The sequence below is a fragment of the Scatophagus argus genome, chromosome 4 (genome assembly GCF_020382885.2).
Source record: "Scatophagus argus isolate fScaArg1 chromosome 4, fScaArg1.pri, whole genome shotgun sequence".
In the NCBI taxonomy this organism is placed as follows: Eukaryota; Metazoa; Chordata; class Actinopteri; family Scatophagidae; genus Scatophagus; species Scatophagus argus.
The window spans coordinates 15,065,001-15,087,819 of NC_058496.1; the positions used below are offsets into that span (position 1 = coordinate 15,065,001).

Here is a 22,819-nt window from a genome sequence, read left to right on the forward strand (position 1 = left end):
GTGTATTTAAGGTGCATTTAAGGAAGTGCTGTGTCTGTGTGTCCATGCTAAAAAGGGAAACTGGGAAAGGGAGGCATTATGATAATAAGCTGCTTTTGTCCATCGTAAGGAAATCCTATACATAAATATTCACAGAAGCTTGAGTGAAAAATGAAAAGAGCCAAGAACTGAGGTTAGGAGTTTGTGCGTGTGGTCTGTTGGACCTTACCTTTTGCATTTCACTGAGCTGATTTCTCAGCTCAGAAACACAAGTGCCCTCTGAATCCCTGAGGAAAGAGTGCACAGAGACGGACTAACACACACCGACACACACACCGACACACACACACACACCAGACAAAATGTCCTGTCCCACGAGTGCATGTTTTCTGCTGGGTGGAGTTACATGAGGCAGTAACCATTCCCACATATGAATTTTTCTCACACACGCACACACACACACGCGCATGCACAGACACTGATTATTCATAGCAAGCTGGTGCACTTCTGGTCTGGGAGTCTATGAATTTATGAGCCTGTGTGTTGGTAACATAAATGAATAAATAATCAGATGAGCCCTTATTCCCCTAATCTCAATCATCTACCTTTATAATTGTCTTTCATTCTCTCTCTTTAAACTGCATACACACACACACACACACACAAACACACACACCAACAGGCACACAAAATTAGGGCAAAGAGTGGGATTCCTCATGAGTGTTTTTATCACATAAAACACAACAAAAAAGTGTGTGTGTAAAATGCATGCACATACAAACACACACAAAGAGGCAGAAGAAACATGATCAAAGACAAATAAGGATAGAAATGTTTGTTTTTCTATATGATGCACATCTCAGTGTGTGCGTGTGTGTGTGTGTGTGTGTGAGTGTGTGTCTCTCCATGTGTGTGGCATGAGGCCAGCTGTCTTCAGGTGGCAGCTTGCCTGCCGCAGCTGTGGAGGTTTAACGACTCTTACTGGAGGATTACCGGCTCAATCTGAGCCAGGCTAGCGGCCTTGTCAGCGTCGAGCTTGTCGCGAAGTCAGACAGATGACAGAATGGTCCGTCTTACTCCAGCAAACATTCACTAAAAAACAAAAACAAATAATGAAAATGAATAAGTTCTTCTATGCAGTAACAGAAAAGTTTTACCAACTTCTTTGAAAAAGCAATTACGGAAGCAGAAATGGATGCCTATAAAAGAAAACAAAATATGTTGTTTTATTGAAGCACAATGATGATGATGATGATGATGACGATGGAGCAGGCTAAGAGAAGGAAAGAGGGACAGTTTGGAGCGAGAAACGCAATAACTGATGACAATGTGAAGTGAAGGTGTAGTTTTTTTTATATATTTCTGCCTCTATTAATGCTGAACATACGGAATCAATGATGTCACGCCTAGTGGCATAATCCATCATGACGCATTATAAATATTCATTCATGTTTTGTGTGAGATGGGCTGTTAGACCACTTCATGTGTTTAAATGTAAAGAGATGATGATGATGATAACAGAGTGCTTTTAGCTCAGATCTCCAAATCCACAGAAAAGGAAGAAGAAGAAGGGTGAATATATTCGTCGTGACCCTGTTGTGTCGCCATGGACAGGATGACAGATGGCGGTGAAAGCTGGGTCCCAGACACCTCTATACATTAAACACACACATACACACACAAACAGTTTTATTTAAAACCTGGTGGAGGAGGCTTTCTTTTATCAGACAGTGCACTCATGGTTTTCCCTGCCTCAATCACCTAAATCTCTTTGTCCTCGTTGACATGTATTTCTGTTTCAATCCACACCCGTATATGATGACTTTAGACTTGACTCAGCAAACTGAAAAAAGACTCTGAACAGGGGTGTCAAAGTCAGCTTTAACCCAGGAGACATCAGCACTTTGGCGGCCCTCAAAGGGTCCGTTGTAAATGGATATAAATGTATCTACTTATTATAGCAAAAAGTCTAGCAAAAATAGACATTCAATTTTACACATACTTTCAGCATACACCACTGTAGCAGCAAAAATAAAGGGTTACAGCTTTTCCTATAGCCTGATTTCATATTCCCTTTTGTTCTCACCACTTTGAAGAGAGCAGACAGTTGGTATTGACTCACAGCTTTCCCAGAGAAGAACAAAAAATGAAATGAACCCACGGATAGTTGATGTCGTTGATTTGTTTTATTTCAAATAAATATAAAATAAAAAAGGAAGTAATTAAACTGCTCAAATCTTAAGAAATAGCTCCAAGCAGGCCTTCTGCTTGGGCTGCGGAAGGGCTGAGACTGGCTGAGGGCAAAATGAGTGTCAGCTGGTCTGCCTTCTCCGCCATTGTGCTGCATGCACTCCAATTTATAGGTTTGCACTTATGCTTCCTGCAGGGGGCGCACTCTCTCAAAAGAAAAAAGAAAAATATAAGCAAATAGAATGTGGCTCCTACAACCACTTCAAAGCTGCACCTTCTGGAACACTTGGCCGATTTGTTCAGTCACAATAAAGCTGTCTTTCGCTGCTTGCTTAATTTTTTGTTATAACTTTTGCAACCATATTTTGTTGTTAGTACAGGCCTCTTTTTTTCCTTATACTTTTTGTTGTTTTTCTTAGTGGCTAAGGTTATTGTACCGGGCTCTATGTTTAGTGTCAAGATGAGTCAAAATTGGATTTCGTTGAAATGCAATTTATTTGGAATAACTCACTTATAAAACACAAACTATTTACGGTAATTGTTTGTCTTCCAGTACCGAACCAAACGTCAAAATCAATGTCACCACTTTATTGTTACAAAAAATAGGCTAGTGTCAAAAGCTGAAATCAGTACATACAAAAGTTACAACTGTTCTAATATGAATTTACATGTTTACCAACCTTTTTAACTACCTAAAATTCAATTATATCTAAGTTCCAGATGAAAAATATAAACCAACAAAAAACAAAAAGAAAAGTGAATGGAACATCTGGTGCCTGACACCTTGTTTTCTATGGCTGCCTGACGAGGTGTGACCAGGCGCCACCGTAACGACAGACACCAACACCTCGTTAGGCTCTCGTTAAGCACGTTAGCGTCCCACTCGTTATGTTTTGTGCTAATGAGGCTGCTCGGAGGTGACTGAGCTGTGGAGGGATGTGAGGACATATTGTGTGGTTTGCAAACACAACAAGTTTGGCATCTGAAGGAGAGGGGAAAGATTAAGGAAGGGGAAGTTAAGATGGGGGAGAGATGAGGTGAGATCAAGAAAAGGGTAGAGGGAAGAGTGAGAAGAAAGACAGGTGGAAAAGAGAGGAGGAAGAAAACACCATACACATGTTTTTAGTCTATTTAAATCTCAAACAACACTGTCAAGGTTTGTCTTTTTGAAGTATCTTTACCATAGAAGAGTAAAATTAGTCAATTGAAGTCAAATAGGTTCTTCATTCGTGTACATGCATTTTGAGCCCTCCTCTTCACACAGAGCTCCACCCACTTCTAAGCTGAGCAGAGGTTTCATCAGTCCCACCTGTGTGAGTGAACCAGCCATTTTGAATAAACCAGGAAGGAGCTTGTTTTTCAGCAAGAGGAGATGATTCCCAGATTAAGCATCAATATTTCCTCTGACAGTAAGAGCCTCCAATCATTTTCACTATTTTTAATGTCTGTTTCTATTCCTGTAAGTCAATATGTAAAAGGTGGAAACAGTCTGTTGCCCTATGGGTTCCCCTTTTTGGCTTTTGGTTTGGTATGGCTTATTGTGAAAGTGTCCCCTGTTGTTGTCCATGGTGAATGAGATAGTTTGGTTGACTATAAACTGTTGAGGTCATACTTATGAACTGACCACTCAGCCAAAAACCCAGTAGATACATTAAATCACAGAAGAACTAATTAATGAAATCAAAGTCAACAAAATAACACTCCCATGTGTTACCGAACAGGCTACAGAGGCAAGACAGTATAGCAGTGATTAATACGAGCACCTCATCTAAACAGGCTAACCTGAAACCCTTCCAATGATCCTGTGTCAGCCTCTTTGTGATAGCTCATTTTCTACAGAAGCAAACACAACTGGGACCTGCACAGCAGTCATTTGAGTGAATGAACACTGAATGAATTTTGTCGAATGAATGTTGTGTTTTTAAAAATATTGTGTTTTTTGTGAGTCTTGGTCTGAGGATAGGTTTGTGCACTGCAGCAGCAGCTGACTGTTATTGATTCATTCAAGAACAAATCCTTGCATTTAACAAGAGGGAATTTTGATGGATGACAATTAATAAATTGTCAAACATGCAGTTTATTAACTTGCAACCAATCATTTCAGCACTCTGTAGTGACTGGATTGTTTCCTGGGACATTGTCAGCCATTGTGTTTAAGAAGCTCCCAAATTGTGTGCATTCAGGGGTTGGCAATTTACACGACTCTTTCTTTTTGGACATTTGACAAAACTTGGCATCTTGAAGGAAAATCACATGTTCCATTCAGTCAGCTTGTTTTGGCAAGTTGTCTTTGTGCAATATTCAGATGAAACGAATAATAGAGTGTGCAACAGAAGTTAAAGGAGAAGTTAAAAAGAGAGTGAACAGAGATGACTTAATGTAGCTCAGAAGCTTCTTTTCAAAAGGATCAAAATTGAGTTTTACAGGAGGGATTACGCATGAGAAGGTCTGTGTGGTCTGGACTGGTTGTCCTCCTGCATTTGTACCAAGCATGGCTATTTAGCTTTGTGCATTTTTTTTGATAAATGTGTGCATTCATGGAGTGTCTTTGTCCCCTGCTGTGTGTGTATAATTGTGTGTTTCTGTGTATGTTTGCTCGCCCCTCTGTGTGGCACTGGCAAACTGCTCTCATTGGTGTTTGGTGTGTGTAGGACCATCTCTTTTTTTGCATGTGTGCCTATGTGTGGGTGAAGCTGAACAAATAAAGCTAGTTTCCTCTTTGATTGTGTTCACAGTGTCAGGCACTCAGTCTGTAATTAGCACACAGACAGCCATCTGTCCAAACAACCAGCTCAAAACAACTCTGTCCTGCTCACTTTCACTGCTATCACAGCATCCATCCACTGCGATCTCTCTCTTATTTGTTCACCCTTTCTCTCCATCTGCCTGCCTGCCTCTGTTTCTATCTGTATACCTTCATCTCACTCAGTCTCCTTGTCCCTCTACCTTTTTATTGTTTGTTTACTTTCTAACTCCATCTGTATGTCTTTTTTGTTGTTGTTTCTTATTTTCTCTTTTGGATCCAAAAAAGTTCAGAATAACTTCATTCAAAAAAAATCCAAAACACTCACAAAGTGTGAATAATTGGCCAGACAACGAGGACCTGATACTTGGTGTATATTGTGTAAGAATACAATGGGATTTTGTAGCACAAAAGTAAACTGAAAGAACTGCAGACACTAAAACACATTTCAGCTCAGCACAGGTTTGTTTGAACATTCACCATTTTACCCCACTATTCAAGAGCTTCAGAGTAGGATCGGAGCTCTATGGAAACAGAGACTGCCTTTATTTGGAGATAACAAGTTCCTTTTTTTCTTGTGATAACAGACTGATTTATCTTATCACAAACACAGTGCAGATTTTCTCAAGACAACAAGAATTTATCACCTTCTGTTTTCTCGATCATGAAGTAATTATGGAGAACTCAAAAATGAGTGACTGGTTTATATGATTGCACCCTTGATCAGCCTTCAGCATAGCGGAGCATTCATAACTGAATCAGTCTGACATATTAATCAGTAGTGGGTACTCTTGGATCTGGCATTTACAGCTTAAATCAGTTGCTGCAGTTGTCAAGTTGGCTTCTATGCGAGCTGGCAAGGCTGATCTCTGATAAACAAATAGTAAGTGGAAACAACCTTTTGTTTTCTCGTGATAATTGGTTAATTACTTCATTATCTTGAGATAACAAAGCTTGTTTTCTTAAACTAATGACTAATTAATTCCTGTTATTGAGACAAAAAACATTAAAAAAACAATATTTGCAATTGTGGCCATTGATGACTTTGATTTTATTAACAAGACAAACTTGCATCTACTGTGTGGGAGTTGTTTAAAGGCATGTGGTGAAATGCAGCTTGACCTCAGGTATTCGGCACAAGCTCATCTTCGCATAGCTGCTGTGCTTCAGCTATATTAAAACAACTGTGTTAGATCTTAAACCAACAGGTTCCCCAAGTTTAACAACGAAATAAATCATTTGCCATGTCCAAGGACATGTTTGAGCTGACTGATCTGATGCTCCTATCTGCAGGATGAAATCGTTTGTGTTTGTGTTTTCCAAAACTGTTACAAATGATTTCTTTTGATAAATTTGTTGAATGACGTGACAACAGTGCTTAAAGATCAAGTGTGTTGAATTCTGGAGGATGCATTGGCAGAAACTGAGCCTAATACTCACATTTTCATTAGTGTCTAGAAAACCAAGAATCATTTTGTTTTTGTTACCTTAGGATGAGACCATGTCCACCTAGGGGACATATCCTCTTTCAGATAGTCCGCCATGTTGTACCACCAATGGCAACCAATCGATAGGACAAATGATGAGCCTTGACCATCAGAAGCTTGTTTTCATATCCATGAATGGTTAAGGGTTTTTGCATAACCTACAGTTTCTTTTACACAAATAGAATTTCTCCTTAACTAATCAGCTAAAGAGTAAAACAGAAAGAAATTAGATTTTCCAAAATTGTGCAATATAAGATTTTGTCTGGAAATGGAGTTGCAAAAATTTTGATTCCCATTTCATATGCTCACCCTTTTGTTTGTCTTTTTATTTATGTCTAATTGTATCAGCTATTTTAAATTTGCCCAATGGCACTTATTTTCATTGAAAGGCTGTTTCCTGTTTAGGTTTCCCCAAAATACCTTTATTTTTCCAGTTAAAGTTGTCGTTGTTGTTGTTCCCTTATTTTTGCGAAGCCCTTTGAGATTGTTGTTGTGATTAAGAGCTATGTCAAAGTGCGAATCAGACTGAAATGAGGTGGAATTAGAGAATGACGGTAAATTGCAAAACCTCATCTCAGCGTATTGCCAGCGTAAATTGTCAACAGTGAGTCAGAGTACCTCATTGTAAAGGAACGTATAACTTAAATGTATAAAATGTGTCATGAATTACCGCTGACAGAAAGAATAAAAATATCTGTTAGAATAACATTGTGTCGCTGCAGCTACTAATTGCAGCTTTAGTTTGACACACACACACACACACACACACACACACAGGGGAAATGATCCAATATGACAATATCCTTAATTCAGAGTGTTAGGGCCAAATTGTCTTAGCCAGGGGTGTGTGTGTGTCTGTGTGTGTTTGTGTTCCCGTGGGGGACAATCACAGTGAAATGAGTGTAATTAAGTTGCCAGTTGCAGCAGGTTTCTGTTGAGAATTAATATTTGCTGTGTGTTTATGTGTGTGTCTCTGTGTATGTGTGTGTGTGTGTGTGTGTGTGTACAAAAACTGATATTAGCATCTTCCTGATGAGTCACCTCCCATCCCCTCTCAGGTGGCAAACAGCGAGCCCCCCTGGGTAATCTGGCCAGTAAATTGGATGTTTGTTTGAATCGCTTTCCAGCTCAGGACACTGGGTGTGTGTTTGTGTGTGTGCGTGTGTTTGTGTTTGGATAAGTGAAAGCTATCTAGCTGAATGTGTACATCTGTGATATGCTGAAATGTGTGATGTGTCACTCTCTCAGACTTTCTCTCTGTTTTCAAAGGTGATTTGATTTGTCTGTGGGTTTTTTTTGTGCGTTTATGAACAATGTATTAACACTGAGAGATGTTTATAATTATCAATATTACAATTACTTTTTTTTTACTATAAGGTTGACAGAAACTCTACTTTCCTTTTTATTTGTCTTTCTTTGTGCAGAACATGATCTAACTGCTGTTTTTGCTCGTACAACCCTGCTTGCAAAAAAGCTTGAATGCTGTGTAATGTCCAAAAAAAAAAAAATTTTTTTTGCAAATCCTTCTTGATATATACTCAAATTAAAATGGTACAGTGGCAATATATTTAACATTGTACTGATCAACTGCATATATTTTTGAAAACATATATATATTCTGAATTTCATGCCAACAACTTGTTTCATGTTCTGTGAAACAGCTGTTCATAAACAGTCTCTTTATAAGTGATTATTCTGTTTTTATTTACATTTATGCAATGTCCCAGCTGTTTTGGAACCAGGGTTGTATTTAATACTGCTTTATTTAATTAACTTAATTCTTATAATCTAAAATTTTGGTACGCACAGCCACACTTCAAAATGATGTTTCACCACAAATCCAACACCAGAGAGCTTTGAGCTCATTCACACACAAAGTGATCAAGTAGCCAACGCTCAGGCAATCACATGCTTCACCACCTCCGAAACCCCGAAGCTCATTAACAAAGATCAAGGTGGACACAAGTGCTCATTTTCAGGTTCATATTTTCTATTTTAGGTGTTGACTAGAATAGTTTAGCAAGCTTCAGTATTCAAAAAAACACCTGCGCACACATTGCAAAACTTAGAGCCTGCAGACAGTGGGAATTGGTTCATCTTTGAGTTTGTACCAGCCACGGCCATTGTTGATAGGCTGATAATGCAGTCAATACTAAAACTGACACATAGATAAGGATTCAAATACACATACCCATACAGTCAGTTGGTTTTTCAGTCCTCGTGGGGACAATCTATTAAAGTTAGTCCACTGCAGTTGGACATGTTCAGATGGGAATAGATGAAGACTTGTGTTGTGTCTTGCAGCTAACAACAGGTCAGTTCCTGTGCTCAGCTCTTACCTTTACACTGGCCCTGTCTGGTTAAAAATATATCCAGTAGTTTCAAACTTACAAATGCTGAAATGGTGTGCTTCCTTGAAATATCCAGCCATATCGTTTGTACATTTCTTGTATTAATGTAAGAACAGCAGACAGCAAGGTAGGTGTGGCTTTCATCTGGGCTGAGGATGGTCCCGAGTTGGAGGAGGGGTCTTGTTAGGATGAACCCCATGTTTTCCCTTCAAAGTACCTCCCTTTGTTGCAGACTCTGGCCTTTGCAACTGTGCAGATCTTTTACATGCACAAAATGTTACAACTTCTTTGCCACATGCCCTGAATCGGGTCTTGTTGAAGGCAGACAGTTAGAATAACAGACAAAGGTAGAGTCAAGCGGAATTTATGTTGTGATGGTATGAACTTATTTTTTCAAATTTGACAAGGTTTGCATATTTGCAGATGAGGAAGGAAACCTGCAGGGGAGAGTGCTGTTAGAAGTTTCTGTCATTCCAACAATATTTAAAAACTCACATTGGGAATATCAGTTCCCCTGTCGGTGTCAGCAAGCCTGTATGGTCTGTGAGTGCATATATTACATGTTAGAAGCGGAAGGATGCGAGTGTGTGGAAGGATGAAGAATGCTTGAGTAATCACCAGGATCCTTATTTACATCTGCGCTGAATTGTTTGTCCAATAGCGGCACTTTCTTGGGGCTCACATGCACACACCAATATCCCCACGCAGTTGGGTTGACACTCAGGCTGGTATAAAGACAGGCAGCTGTAGATGGAAATCAAACACCCGCAAGCTTCATGGTGAATATCAACACTTGCTGACAGCAGGGCCCGTGAGCATTTTCCGAGAGTTTGAACACAGAAATATCTGTAAAATGATATCATGAATCTGGAGGGATTATTCATTGAAGTGCTAAAAAGCTTCTCATAGTGATGCACAGCTCTGCCTCTCAGTGGTGCCTCCAAAATCTGGTGTCAAAATCTGAAACAACAAAAACGCATAAAGCATGGGGTATATGAGCTCTGCTGGCATTCAAGTCAGAGGGGCAGCCGAGTGGCTTGAGGCCATTATGTAAAATGGTCAAGGCTTTGGTGTCCAGTCAAGTAGTGTGAGGACTCGCCTCAGTACAAACCTTCATTAGATGCTTAAAATGCATACATACTACATACTCATATTCAATCCCCCACTGGTGTGTTTTCATTTATTTTTTTCAGGACTCCTGTCTATCCCTAAAGTTAAAATAAAGTCTGCATACTTCAGGGTCTATTCCTATCGTGGTCCCTTTTCATGCTAGTACTTATCATCCATGTTTATCCTACCAATGAGAATTCTGTAAATGTTCTGATAACCACTGTATCTCTCTAACCCTGTGTTTGAGTCCTACAAGCATGGATGTGTGATTGTGTTTCTCTGTCCCCCTCCATTCTCCCTGATTTTCTCTATCTTGTCCTCTCTTTTCACTCAGGCGTCTCTCTCTCTCTCTCTCTCTCTCTCTCTCTCTCTCTCTCCTTCCTTTCCCAAAGTAACAGTTGATTCCTCTTTCCAGATATTTAGATCTTTGTTCTACAGGAGATATAGATAGCAGAGACGTGGACAGGAAGTTGAGTGGCTCAGGTCTGTTTGCTGGCCTGCTGCTCAACATCTTCTTCCTATATGCTAACCATGTATCTATAATTTTGTCATCCTGATTGTCCTTACTGTAGTTTTGCTTTGGAGGTCTGTTCTATACACATGTAGTGGGAACTGCCTTCATTTGAAGATGGATTGTTCCTTTTAAGAAAATGAAAGACAAAAGTAATAACAGATGCACTCTTTAATGTATAGTCATCTGCATACAAATCCCAAACAACTTGAGAAGAAATGCTTTTATAATGCACAGTATTCATGCCTTGATGTCTGTCTTATTCAGTTTTGGCAACATCCCAGCTTAGAGTGCCCAGCTCTCTCTCTCTCTCTCTCTCTCTCTCTCGCTCTCTCTCTCTCTCTCTCGCTCTCTCACTCTCTGAGCGTGAATGATTGTTTTGGTGACTTTTGTGCACTGCTGAATAGTTTCCAGACCTTGGTTCACAGACCTTGGTCAGGGCAGAGATAACTTGGGCTCAGCTTTGGCCACTTATGTGCAGAAAATAAATCCATCCTTCACTCCGGCTCCGTCCTCCTATCTCCTCCCGTCACCTCCGCTCTGTCCCACCTTACAGCCTTTCTCCTCCCTTCCCAGCCTCCTCTCCATCATTTCTCGATCTTCTACACACTCTCTCACTTTCTTCCCCCCATTTTCCTGTCGTCGTCCTCCTTTCCTCCCTCTGTCCCCTGCTCTCCTCCCTCTCTCACAGTAATTGATAGTGCCCAGTGCTGTTATTTCATCCAAAGGACCCTGTAAACAAAATCATCTCTGACAGAACCAATATGGAAATCTTAGACAGTGGAGCTGCGAGTTATGACTTGCATCATGGTGTGTGTGTGTGTGTGTGTGTGTGTGTGTGTGTGTGTGTGTGTGTGTGTGTGTGTGCGTGAAACAGTAAGAAGAGTGCTCTTGCACATGTTCATGAGTGCGATTGTGTGTGCGTGTGTTTGAGAGGTGGTTCTTAGTTCCGCGTAATAAACTCTAGTGTGGCTAGTCATTAAGTGGCGTGCGAGTATGTGTTAGTGGGTGAGTTTGTGTGTGTGATGGGGAAGGGTCAAGGCCAAATTGACATCAAATGGTCTAAATTAGCCCCACTTGTCTCCATTGATTTACGGTGGGCGAGTAAATTACATCTGTACAGGGAGAGGGGAAGTGGGGAGGGGCTCGAGGTTTCTCTGTAATTGATTTCAGGCTGCTTTTGGTGTGTGTTCATGGTGACGGAGGCTGTACAAGCGAGAAAAGAGGACCACACCGTCATGGCAGAAATACTTAAATCTAACCTTTTACTGAAATGGCTGTTACAGACAGAGCGTTATCCTCTGAGGCCAATTCGAGTTAAACCTTGAGCTTCCGATTTTTTTCATACAAATGAACATCCATTAAATTCAAGCCCTTGCCAAATGAGTTCACACAATTTTAATTACGTATTGGTATATTAGGTAATATACCAGGGTTTTTAAATATGCTGTTCATGCCGAATTTCCTGCTAGTGGTATACCAGCAAAGATTCGATTTAGTAAAGATTGGTTTGCCAGAGCAGAAGGGTGAGCAACATAAGCAACTGGGTAGGTTGCAGCAAGGAGCGCCATGCAACAGGAACTAAGAGTATGGCGGAGCCCACGGCATTCTATGCGCATTGATGATGTTTGTGTAATTGTTATCATGCCCACAAGGGGGAGACAAAAATTCCACACTGCAGTTTTAATATTTGTCTTTTGAAATAGATTCCAGTCAGAGAAGAAGTTAGACGGGATAAAGCTTTGAGGTGTGCTGCAGTACAATGTCAAGAAGTTTGGTTTGACAAAAATAGGAGTTCTGTTGAACCATTTCAACAGCACTTCCGCATAGTTGTGGATAAGACTATGACTTGCAGGAACATAGCATAGACGAAGCGGTAATGATAACCAGGAGGTCAGAAGAAACCCTTGCACCAGGGGTTTTTCAACTGAAAGATCACAGAAAATTTATTTAACGGGCAGAATGAAAAAGAAATGATCTTACCTGCCTCCGCAATCATTGCTGGGATGCGTCATTGATTTTACTGTAATTTGCTCAGTAATCATCTAGAAGGCTATTGCCCTGATGTTCATGTGAATGCATCTAATCTTATGAATGTAAGACAGAGCATTTCTTACAAACACACACAATCTCTGTCGCCTTTTTCTGGATTATGAAATTGCACAAATGAGATTCAACTCAACAGACATGCTAGACTTTAGCAGAAAAGCCCTCCATTCTCCATTCAAGCAGTCCAGAAGGGCACAATGCACAAATAAAAAATCTGCTTTTGTGACTATAATGTCCTGAAGTCAGCTTTAAGTCCTTTGTCTACACATTAAGAGCATCCCTTGAAAGCTTTCTTCCATTTTCATGAGGAATGGATGGAAGTCCATTGTGTAAAATTCCTCTCTATCTCCTTCTCCCCATGAAACCCAGTAAAGAGGAAAGTTAGAGGACTATTACTGGCTGAGAGAAAGATGAGAGGAGGGAAGCAGGGATACGAGAGGGGAGGCGAAGGCAGGTGGAGGGGAAATGAGATAAAAGAAATAAGGCAAAGAGGGAGAGAAACATAAATGGAAAACAAAAATAGCGGACACAAACGCATCTGGGTGTGTTCACGTGCGTGTGTGGCAGTGACACTAAACACGGTCTATATGTGTGCACAGTTCATGTGTGTGTTTATGCATGTGCATGACAATTTGTGCCAGTATGTATAAAGTGTGCATGCTGAAGTGTCATCTCTCCAGCCGTGGGCATTCATCTGTGATATCTTCAGAAGGGTCAATTTCATTCTCTGTGTGGTTCAGTTTCTTAAGTGTACTGAAATGTGTGTGCATGTGTGTGCATGTGTGTACGTTTGTCTCGTTTTTGTTTGTTTTTTTGTCTATGAGTGCAGCTACGTGTCAGTCCCCAAATTCAAATTGAACAAGGGAACAGTGAGTAATGCAACACAGTTATTGATTGCCTTACAGATGCACATTACCCCTCTGATTTACTGTGCCTGACGCGGGTCTTGCTGTGCAACAGAAACCAGTCGTAGTGGGACAGAAAGGCGTCCTCTGCCACTGACTGACTCTGTGCACCATTACAAGACATGCAGTAGCAACACCCTTCACACACTGAAGTATGCTCATGCACAGTATGGCTTGCATAGAAACACAAGGCCCTCCTTACACACTGGTTGGGCATAAACAGTCATATATGAGAGCGATTGAGGGAGAGAGATTGTTTGTCAGTGGCCATCTTCCTCCAGCCTCTGACTAAACTGTTTTGTCTGAAGAAGCTGTCGACAGGATTTTTACAAGAGCCATTCGACCTGAGTGAGAGGAACACTATCTGTATCGCTTTCCTCTCTCTTTCATCCTTATATTCAAGTGCTGACAGAGAGAAGATGAGAGCCATATCTGCAGCAGCAAACAAACCACTTTCTCTCATGTGTTCGCACACAAACCGATTCAGACCCAAGATCAGTATCTGAGGATCACAGTTCTCTCAGTCTCACCACTTCTCCTTGCCCTTCCGAGTGCTTAGAAATGTCTCCTGTATGTAGCACTCTAGTGGAGTGGTGCATAATTGTAACTGCTAACTACAAAGCATCACATCTTCTTCTCTGAGCGAGGTGGAGTTCACATCGCATTCCTGCATACGTGATGTGATCATTGCTGTTAAGGTTGTGACAAACTTGTTAAATAGCGAACACTTTCATCCAAAGTTACCCTTCCATCCATTTATACTAACTATGAACATCAGCGGAAACCAAATGGCTTACAATAGCAGTGTTATTGCAAAGTTGTAGCGACCGTACTGGACTGAAAAACACAGCCCTGCCAAGTGGTTTTAGACTACATGACTACATGCCAAGTTAGCAGCCACTTACACATAATTGTTTTTGCAATATGTTTTAATTTAGTACACACACACTTCACACAAAGATGATAATTCTACTGCAACAAGTAAAATATTTAAATGCGCGCTTGTGTTGTCCATCTTCCGATTCACGCATTGTGTTTTCACCATTTCAAGCTTCTTTTTAATGAAATGATGAAAAGCCAGGAAACACAGTGAGGGCTGTATGAAATGCTCACAGACCAATTAGGATATAACATACGACTATATTTGTCCTGCATAGGAAGCATTTACATAACCATGGGATTATAATAGATACATTTTAGTGTTCTCTTGTGCGTCACGGTGACAAAAATTTATCTTTGGCATTCGTTTACTGCAGTTTTCTGTGTTGTTGCCCAAGATCGGGTGCTGAAGTGAACACATATGTGGATTAGTACCTGTTTGTACCCTGCGTCGTCTGCTGGGTCTCTACATGATACAAGGTGAACTTTGACCGTTGGCAGGTTCCTATGGATCAGACCTCCTGCCGCTGTCCTGCTTGACACTGACAATTATATTTCTACATTATTATTATTACTACTACTACTACTATCAAAATTAGTATTGTTAATACTGTCATTGTCATCCCAATACTCTGTTGTTATTGCCGTTGCTATGCGTCTCTGCCTGTGTATTCCCCGCTCCCCACACACACTCTCTTGCTCTCTCTGTGTCCTCCCACCACAACCCAACCAGTCAAGGCAGATGGCTGCCCACATTGAGTCGGGGTCTGCTCCGAGGCTTCTGCTTTCTAAAAGGAAGTTTTTCCTCGCCACATTCACCAAGTGTTTGCTCATGGGGGTTTTGTTATTAAATTAAAGAGTTTGGTCTAGACCTGCTTTAACTGAAAGTGTCATGAGACAACTTTTGTTGTGATTTGGCGCTACATAAATAAATTGAATTGAATTGAACACACAGCATGTGCTTCGTTAAAAACTCTCTTGGACAAAGTATTTGATTTTACCAAACCTGGCTTTGTGTTTTTCGAAAGGTATGTGAGGCACTGATCTAAAGAAATGGTTCTTAATCTTTATGGCTTAATGGCTCAGAGCTCCTGCAAAGTAATTCTCATAGCACATCTGGTGCTTTTGTTGTCAAGAAGGAACAGTTAAGCAGTTATTCAACTTCAGCTGATCTTGGCCTTCCAGTTTCTAAATGATCGAAGAGACAAGGACAAGTATCATATGATTCTACTGTTTGTAATTAAAGTCATATTGACAGAGATTTAGGAGGTTTGGGAAAAGAAAAAGAATAATACTATAATTTTGGAAGTAATCTTCCAACAGTACATGGCTGATAAGAGTGATATGAGCTTTCTTTTTAACAGACGAGTTCTCTGCCTGCGACAGAAGATGTGGAGTGACTTGCAGTGCACAGGTCATCTCATCACTGAGGAGCCATAGGGAGAGAAGCTGAGATGGGAGCAGCGACGGCCACCATGACCTCAGGGGGGACACAGTGCAGCAACAGGCTGACAGTGACGGGAGAGAGAGAGAGAGCGACTCATGTTGTTGTGATGGTGCTCAGAGTTCAGTGCTTTTCAAGGTGAGGAGTGAAAAGCCGTTTCATTATATATTCTGCTCTGCATATTTGCAATAGTGTTTACATTACTACAGATTTTGAAGTTAACCAAACCCTATGAATGAATTCAATACGTTCGCACACGCAGCTTTGGTCAAATGTGTGGTGACTTTGTGATTCAGTGTCTCAGCACATCCTGATGAAGGAAAGATGTGCAGCTGATTCATACAACTGAAAATGAATTCTTCGCAGGTGTGCGTTTTCCTTTTTAATTCTTCAATACATCTGATTTCAACAAGTTTTATTTGCTCACACTAGTAGGTCCTTGTCTGAAATACAACCCGGCATGACTTTCCCTCCAATCAACAGTCCCCTTTGCATTGATAAATTGTAAAATCAATGGCAATTTAGTGTACCCCGTTGAGCTGCTGCCAGCATCAGGTACAGCATTTCAGTATTCAGTCACCAATTATTATTGTTATTATATTTAAAAACAACGTTCTTTACTTTCAGCTTGTATTGCTTGTTTATTCCAGACTCTGTCACCCATCTTTTAAACAGGTCTTAAAATTAGAGCAACACTTTTGAATAGTTCCTCTAGGGAATGGATACAAAGTACAGCAAAAGTCCGGCGACTATGCAGGAAAAAGTGGGACTTCTATAATTAAGGAATTTTGCTGCATGGGGCTCATCCTGACTGAAGAGCAAAAGTAGAACAGGTCAGTGTCTGTGGTCAGTCTGGCAGTGCATAAGCACAGTAACCAGGCCATGTGACACTTAGAATCAGTTTTAGAAAGCATATTATTCTTCATTTATCACATATCATCTATTACAGGCTGTTTGAAGAGTTACTGACAATGCAATCTTTGTGATGAATGCCTTCCTTTTTGTGATATAATGAATATTTGCTGCCTCCAGGCTTCCTCTAATAGTGACAAGTGAAATAACCTTAAAGGGGAGAAGGAAAATGATACGTTGGTATCAAATTGTCTTGAGTAAAAGGGTTGGGCATTGACATCTTTTCTTTTTGGGGGGGGGGTCATATGCTGAAAAGAGCAAATATGAGCCAGATTTTCGATATTTTTATCTGCAGATTGTTATTTTTTAATCATACCTTGAAAGATTAAGTCTTTGTTATTTGTCTCTTGATACACAGTATGGGGGATTATCTGCAGTTCTTTGTTTTCCTTTTTCAAATTTCCTAATAACAGCCATAAGGGCCTCATTGGTACATAGACACTGTATTCGTACAAATATTACTTTTTACTGCGTTCTTGCTGAACTCATGCCTTGCTTCAGTGGCTGCCCCAAGAGGAGTAGTTCAGTTTTCTTTCAAACTGAGCTCTCGGGGAATGCTGTGCTGAGTGAAAAGTCATGGAGGGAAATTAAAATAGTAATATAAAATGTACTGATTTGGTTCTGCTCTACAATACAGATGGATGGCAGTCGCCTAGGCCTTAAAGGATGACGGAAGCGGTCGGCTTGTAACTGGGGAGGCCAGGAAAATATGTTTGGGGGACGTGAGTGAGCAACAAAACAGGACAAGTGGAAAAACAGCATGCAGGCTCAGTCGACTTCACATGGTGGAATCACAGTGAGGAGAACGCACGGAAGTGACAGAAGAATAACTTGGGATACATCTAATAAATGCACCGAGGCAAGTGTGATGACAATAACATATAGTGCTAATTGAAGACAGATGAGGGATGAATGTATGGGGGCGGGGGTCTTCTTCTGTGAATGCCACATCTTTAAATTACGTCTCATCTTTAAATGTGACGCTAGGGGGGGCTGTCGCTCCTTCTTAGCTTCTTGCACAGGCCGAGTCCAACAGACAGGCGGTGGGACAGACAGGCAGAAAGGCTCACGTATCTCCATCTCCGGAAATCCTCCCATCCCTCCGCCGACGGACTGATTTGCAATTCAATAAGTCACAATGTCATCTCTTTAGCTTTTACACATTTAGCTGACAAAGGGAACCAGGCACGCTGCCTTATGAAATATCGTCTCGGACTCAAAGAAGACCTTAATGTTCTCCCTCTCCTCTTCTGGCTTGTTCAAGCCCCCACCGCCTTTCACTCTCTCTCACTCACACACACACACACACACGTCCTATCAGTAGAAAGTGAATGAGTTTTATTACAAGGTGCCTGGTGTATCACATTTTGCAGTTGTACAAGCTGTCACACGTCACTGGAAGCGGATGCGGTGTGCGTGCGTGTGCGTGCGTACACATGAGCCGCCGTGCGAAGTTGGCGTCTATCGATTACAGAGAGAACAGGTGTAGCATGTGTCTTTGTATGAATAATGCAGACAGGAGCTTTGAAATGATAAACAACCCCTGAACGCACACACACACGCCAACATACACATTAAACACACAGAGAAATTGGCTTCTTATTGTGAGTTATCTTAAACTATTATATCTGGACTTGCGTTTTAGTCTTTCCGCTGTCAAAAGCTCCAGCTTACAGGAACAACCTTTAACCTGTTTCCTATAGACTGATCTACAGGTGTTTCGTTCTGTTAATGTCGATGAAGGCTTTTATTTTTGTGAAAGTTAGTTGTTCTCCCTTTCTTTTATTTTGAAAAATTGTTTTTAAAGTTCCTTTAATTGTGGCGTACCCCCCCCCCCCTCCCCCCTTTTCAAAAATTGAAAAATAGTAAATATAATAAAGAATGAACCATATAAAGAAATCCTAATGGATAAAAGAAACTGGGAGGAAAAAATCTAAAATACATTCCTACACCCACCATTGGCTGCTTAACTGTCACTCAAATCCCCAAATCCCGCCCTCACCCCCACCCTCCTCAGCCCCACAGCCTCCGCTGGCCCTCCTTCTCCTCTTCTTCCCTCTCCTCTGCCGGCTGGTGGAGGCGTCAGACCTCCTCTTCCTCTGTCCTCTCCTCCCTCCATCCCGCGTATAGCCTCTCAAGTAGAGTTGAGACGCGCGCACACACACACATAACGCGCACAGCAAGAAGAGGATAGACAGGGGAAAGAAGGAAAAGGAGAGCGGACGGAACTGCTGCCCGAGCGGAATTTAATTTGGATTTTATTTAATATCTGAGCCCTAAGTGACAGTTTTGTTCCTTCAAACCCGCCTATGAAGTGGACTTTGTAATTCGTTGGGGCGGGGGGAGTTCTTCGTCCACTCTTTCTGTCTGTATAAACTTTTGAAGAAAGGAAAAGTGTGATGAAGAGAGAGACACTGACGTTTCCTCATCTTTAGCTGTCCGGTTTGGATACACGAAACAGAGGAGCGCACCGGTGGAAAAGGCTCACCACGGGGGAAAACGGGTTCATTCTCGGTTCTGGCTTGAAGGAGACACAGACTTTTTTTGGGGGGGAGGATAATAAAACCAGCCAGTCTGACAAGGAATTGCCCATTGTGGGTTTCTTTTGTATTTATTACTGACTCCAGAAGGATTTATAGTTTACTCCAAATCTCATCTGCGCGGTGTCTTAGGTCAAGCACAGCGGGAGAGCAGTTTGGTCAAATCGAGATTATTGATGGCACCGATGTGGTAGTGATCTGTTTGGGGAAAAGGCAAAGAGATTTTTTTTTTCAAAAAAATTGAAAGATCCCCCTTTATCCGTTTTGTGAACAGTTCCGGAGATTTTTACCGACAGGAGGGATGGAGACGGTCTGGAGACGAGGCGCGCCGGTGGGTTGTCGCCTCTGGAAGACGATGTTTCTTCTTTTCCTGTGGAAAGGTAAGTCGAGAACTTGTTGACAGTTTGAAACACTGTCGTTCTACCCAAAAGTAGGAAAAATAAAAACCCGTGGCACCATCAAAGCAAAAGATGCCTACGAAGCTTTACAATATATCGGTATGTCATCGCTTTCAGCCATTAGGCTAGTTGTCGTTTAATTTCCTTTGGAGTGGGAATATCACACCCACTCTGAGTATTTTTCTGTATACCTTTTTGTTTCCCCCTCCTATTTTACAATAAAAAATGTAACTTTTGTCGTCACTAAGGCACCCTGCTTCGTGGCATAGTATGACATGTAGCCGTTTCCTTTCCTCGGTGCGTCAGTATGCGCTTTGGAGGATGAAATGGTCTGCAGCAGGGATGTAGATGAAGTGAAACCAAACTCAACTCACTTTTCCCACCTCTCTGTCCTCACAGACATTAATGTGGCTGCAGGCTGTTCGTCGCTGCTAAAAAAGTGTTAATGGGTGGTACTAGTTGCACCAAGTCCTGACATTCTAAGAAACTCGTGTTTGCCATGTGGTGACAGCAGACTTGAGCTTATTTCTGCCAACACTTTAACACCGCTCCGGAAATTTAAAACAAGCTTCACATTTCTTAGTCAAATGACGATCGATAGCGCATATTCACCTTGACACCTTCTGCATCCTTGCGTGTGTGAAGAATAATAAGTAATCGACTAAACCAGAGCGTCAAATGACAGATGCGTACTAACTGGTGGCATGCGAGACACTCGAACCCCTGCTGGTCGGCGGCTGTCCGGCCCGTGTGCTTGTTTGAGGTCTCGGTTTTGACTGAGAGACCTAGCGACAGCGTCTTAACCACAAAAATGCAATTATTATTCTTTTTTTTAATTTGGAAGACAAAACGAGACTCTCTGCGTGCGCATGACCCCTGCGTTCCTGGAATCCGGCTAGGAGATGGAAAGTCCCGCCAGCTGTAAGAGGTGATCTGAAGGGGTTTTCTTACGATACGCGAGGTCATTTTAAATCCAAGGAAGATCATCTGTCCCTTCACCCCGCCTAGAATTCACTCATGAGCCTCAGTGAAGAAGAAGGCTGAGGGGAAACAAAAACGACGTGTAATGGCCCCACTCGTCTCCCCGTGTTAAACATTCAAAGGGAAATTACAAGTCAGAGAAATAGCCCGCGTTGAACGGAAAGAGAGAAAGGTCAAGATTTCGCCTGTGTGGTCACCTGTGTAGTCTAAAGCCCGGACTTCATTGTAGTAGAACTCCTTAAATGGCTTTTATATGAATCTTATTTGTGCTGCATGACTTATAAAACCCCACAGGGCACGGTATAACCAGGCTTTATATAGTCAACATTAGAAGATTATTGCATTCATAGATGGCTAACAGCGTGCGCAGATGGCGATTCTCTGTCACTGCTGAACAACACTAAATCAGGGCTGAGAAATTCTAAATTCACGTCGGGTAACTCCACCACCCACTTATTCCCGGGAGAAACAACGAAGGAGAGGAAGCAGAAGATGAGAAGGCTGACTGATATTTTGGGTTTGAAGCCCTCCGAGTGCGCGTTTGTCCGCCCCCGGTTTTCCCCACACAAATGACAGTCCTTCTGCATTAGTATCACATTCCCGAGAGTGCATTCTGTGTCCGCGTCCGCGCGCGCGTGCGTGCGTGTGCGCTCGCGCTTGTGTGCGTATGTGTTTTAATCAGCTCCGATCACTCACGGCTCACTGGGCAGTTCACACTGGCTGAGTTGTGCGCTCCGGAACGCGGTGGTCGCGGCGCACGGCACACCGACCGGAGAGGAAACTGGCGAGCAGGGTTGACGCGCCGGAAAACAGCTGTGCCCGACAAAACGGCTGAGTAACCAGAAGATGAAATCAGCCGAGCAGTCTTTCTTCTCTTCTCTTTTGAAATTACATTTTATTTCTGTTTTCTGTCTGTACCTTTTGCCCAACAGTACTTTGACTTCTTTTCTGCAGCTCAACGGGTAGTTAGGATGGCCAGTAGTATCATTATTTTCTTGCTCTCTCTCTCTCTCTCTCTCTTTCACACACACACACACACACACACACACACACACATAATGCACATTCCACCTTGGCTGTGGTTTAACAGTTTTTATTGTCCATTGGGGAGCCCTGGCTCTAATGGTGTAATGGCCACCTAAGGCTGTTAAAAAACAAAAAGCAAAACAAAACCCTAACCTTTCTGCAAAACAACAGTCTCTCTCTCTCTCTCTCTCTCTCTCTCTCTCTCTCTCTCGCTCTGTCTCTCTCTCTTTCTTTCTCTCTCTCTCTCTCTCTCTCTCTGTCTCTCTCTCTCTTTTTCTCTGTGTGACTGCCAAATTTAGTGCAGTATCTTTCCCAGTGCCACTGTTTCAGTATTCTCTTGGTCACATGTTGCGTGTGTGTGTTTGTATTTACAATAGGTGTGTAGACCCTATGGTCACTTGCTGTGTGTGTGTGTGTGTGTGTGTGTGTGTGTGTGTGTGTACTCATGTGTATGCTCTTGTGTCATACTGAAGCTGTCATCTGTAATGCTTAAACGGGACTTATTGTGCTCATTTTCAGGTCCGTGTTTTTATTCTAGATGTCTACTAGCACAGATTTGCGTGCTTTAATGTTAAAAACCCCACATTCTTTTGCTCATACTGTCCATTGCTGCAGCAGCATATTGATCCTCTATCTGTCACATTTTCGATTTAGCGATTTCACATGGTCCCTCACGCTTACAAATATTGGAAGGCTGTGGTTCTTTGAAATATCCAGCCAAAGCTGTCTTCTTTGCCTGTACCTTCCGCATCCTCAGATAACAACATCAGACAGTGAGGTGGGTGTGTCTTTCATCTGGGCTGAGGATGGTCCCAAGCTGGGGGTGGTGATGCGTTGCGGAGTGACGTGGATAAGTTAATGACGTAAAGGCTGGACTCCTGACCAGGCGTTTTGTGCTGTTCAGGAGCAGCGTTTTCTGCAAAGCCCCCTTGCTGTGGACTTTGGGCTTTGCAACTTTGCAAACCCTCTACATGCACTAAAGATGTGTAGCACACAGAAGAAGGATGTGGAAAAACCCCAAATCCATAATATGGTCCCGTTAAACTTTTCCACCTCTCTGTCTGACTTTAGCCACAGGAATAAACCTCATTTTAAAACATTTTACTCAGTTTCAATGTGTAGTATTGTTTGATTAGAGATGCAGTGACGTGCGTTTAACCAAACACAGAGCCATTGTTTCCTCATGTTGTCCCTATTTGTATCATTGTCTTGTTATTCCCTCTTTTTTCTATTTTTTTTATGTCACACTATTTCATTATAATTACATCATTTTATTGTTTCATCATCAGACTGTCATTGTCAGTTCGTTCAAAA

At 41.7% G+C, this 22,819-nt stretch overlaps 1 protein-coding gene across 1 annotated transcript in view; it reads left to right on the top strand.

Annotated features, from left to right (window-relative positions):
* The first annotated feature begins 3,475 nt into the window (after positions 1–3,475).
* si:dkey-215k6.1 (transmembrane protein 132D) overlaps positions 3,476–22,819 on the top strand; it is a 233,795-nt gene continuing 214,451 nt past the window's right edge. Inside the window, exons 1-4 of the mRNA XM_046385383.1 lie at positions 3,476–3,578; positions 15,569–15,786; positions 17,198–17,356; positions 19,375–19,480. Coding sequence (XP_046241339.1) covers positions 17,321–17,356; positions 19,375–19,480 — 142 coding nt within the window. The 5' untranslated portion in view covers positions 3,476–3,578; positions 15,569–15,786; positions 17,198–17,320. The remainder of the gene's footprint in view (positions 3,579–15,568; positions 15,787–17,197; positions 17,357–19,374; positions 19,481–22,819) is intronic.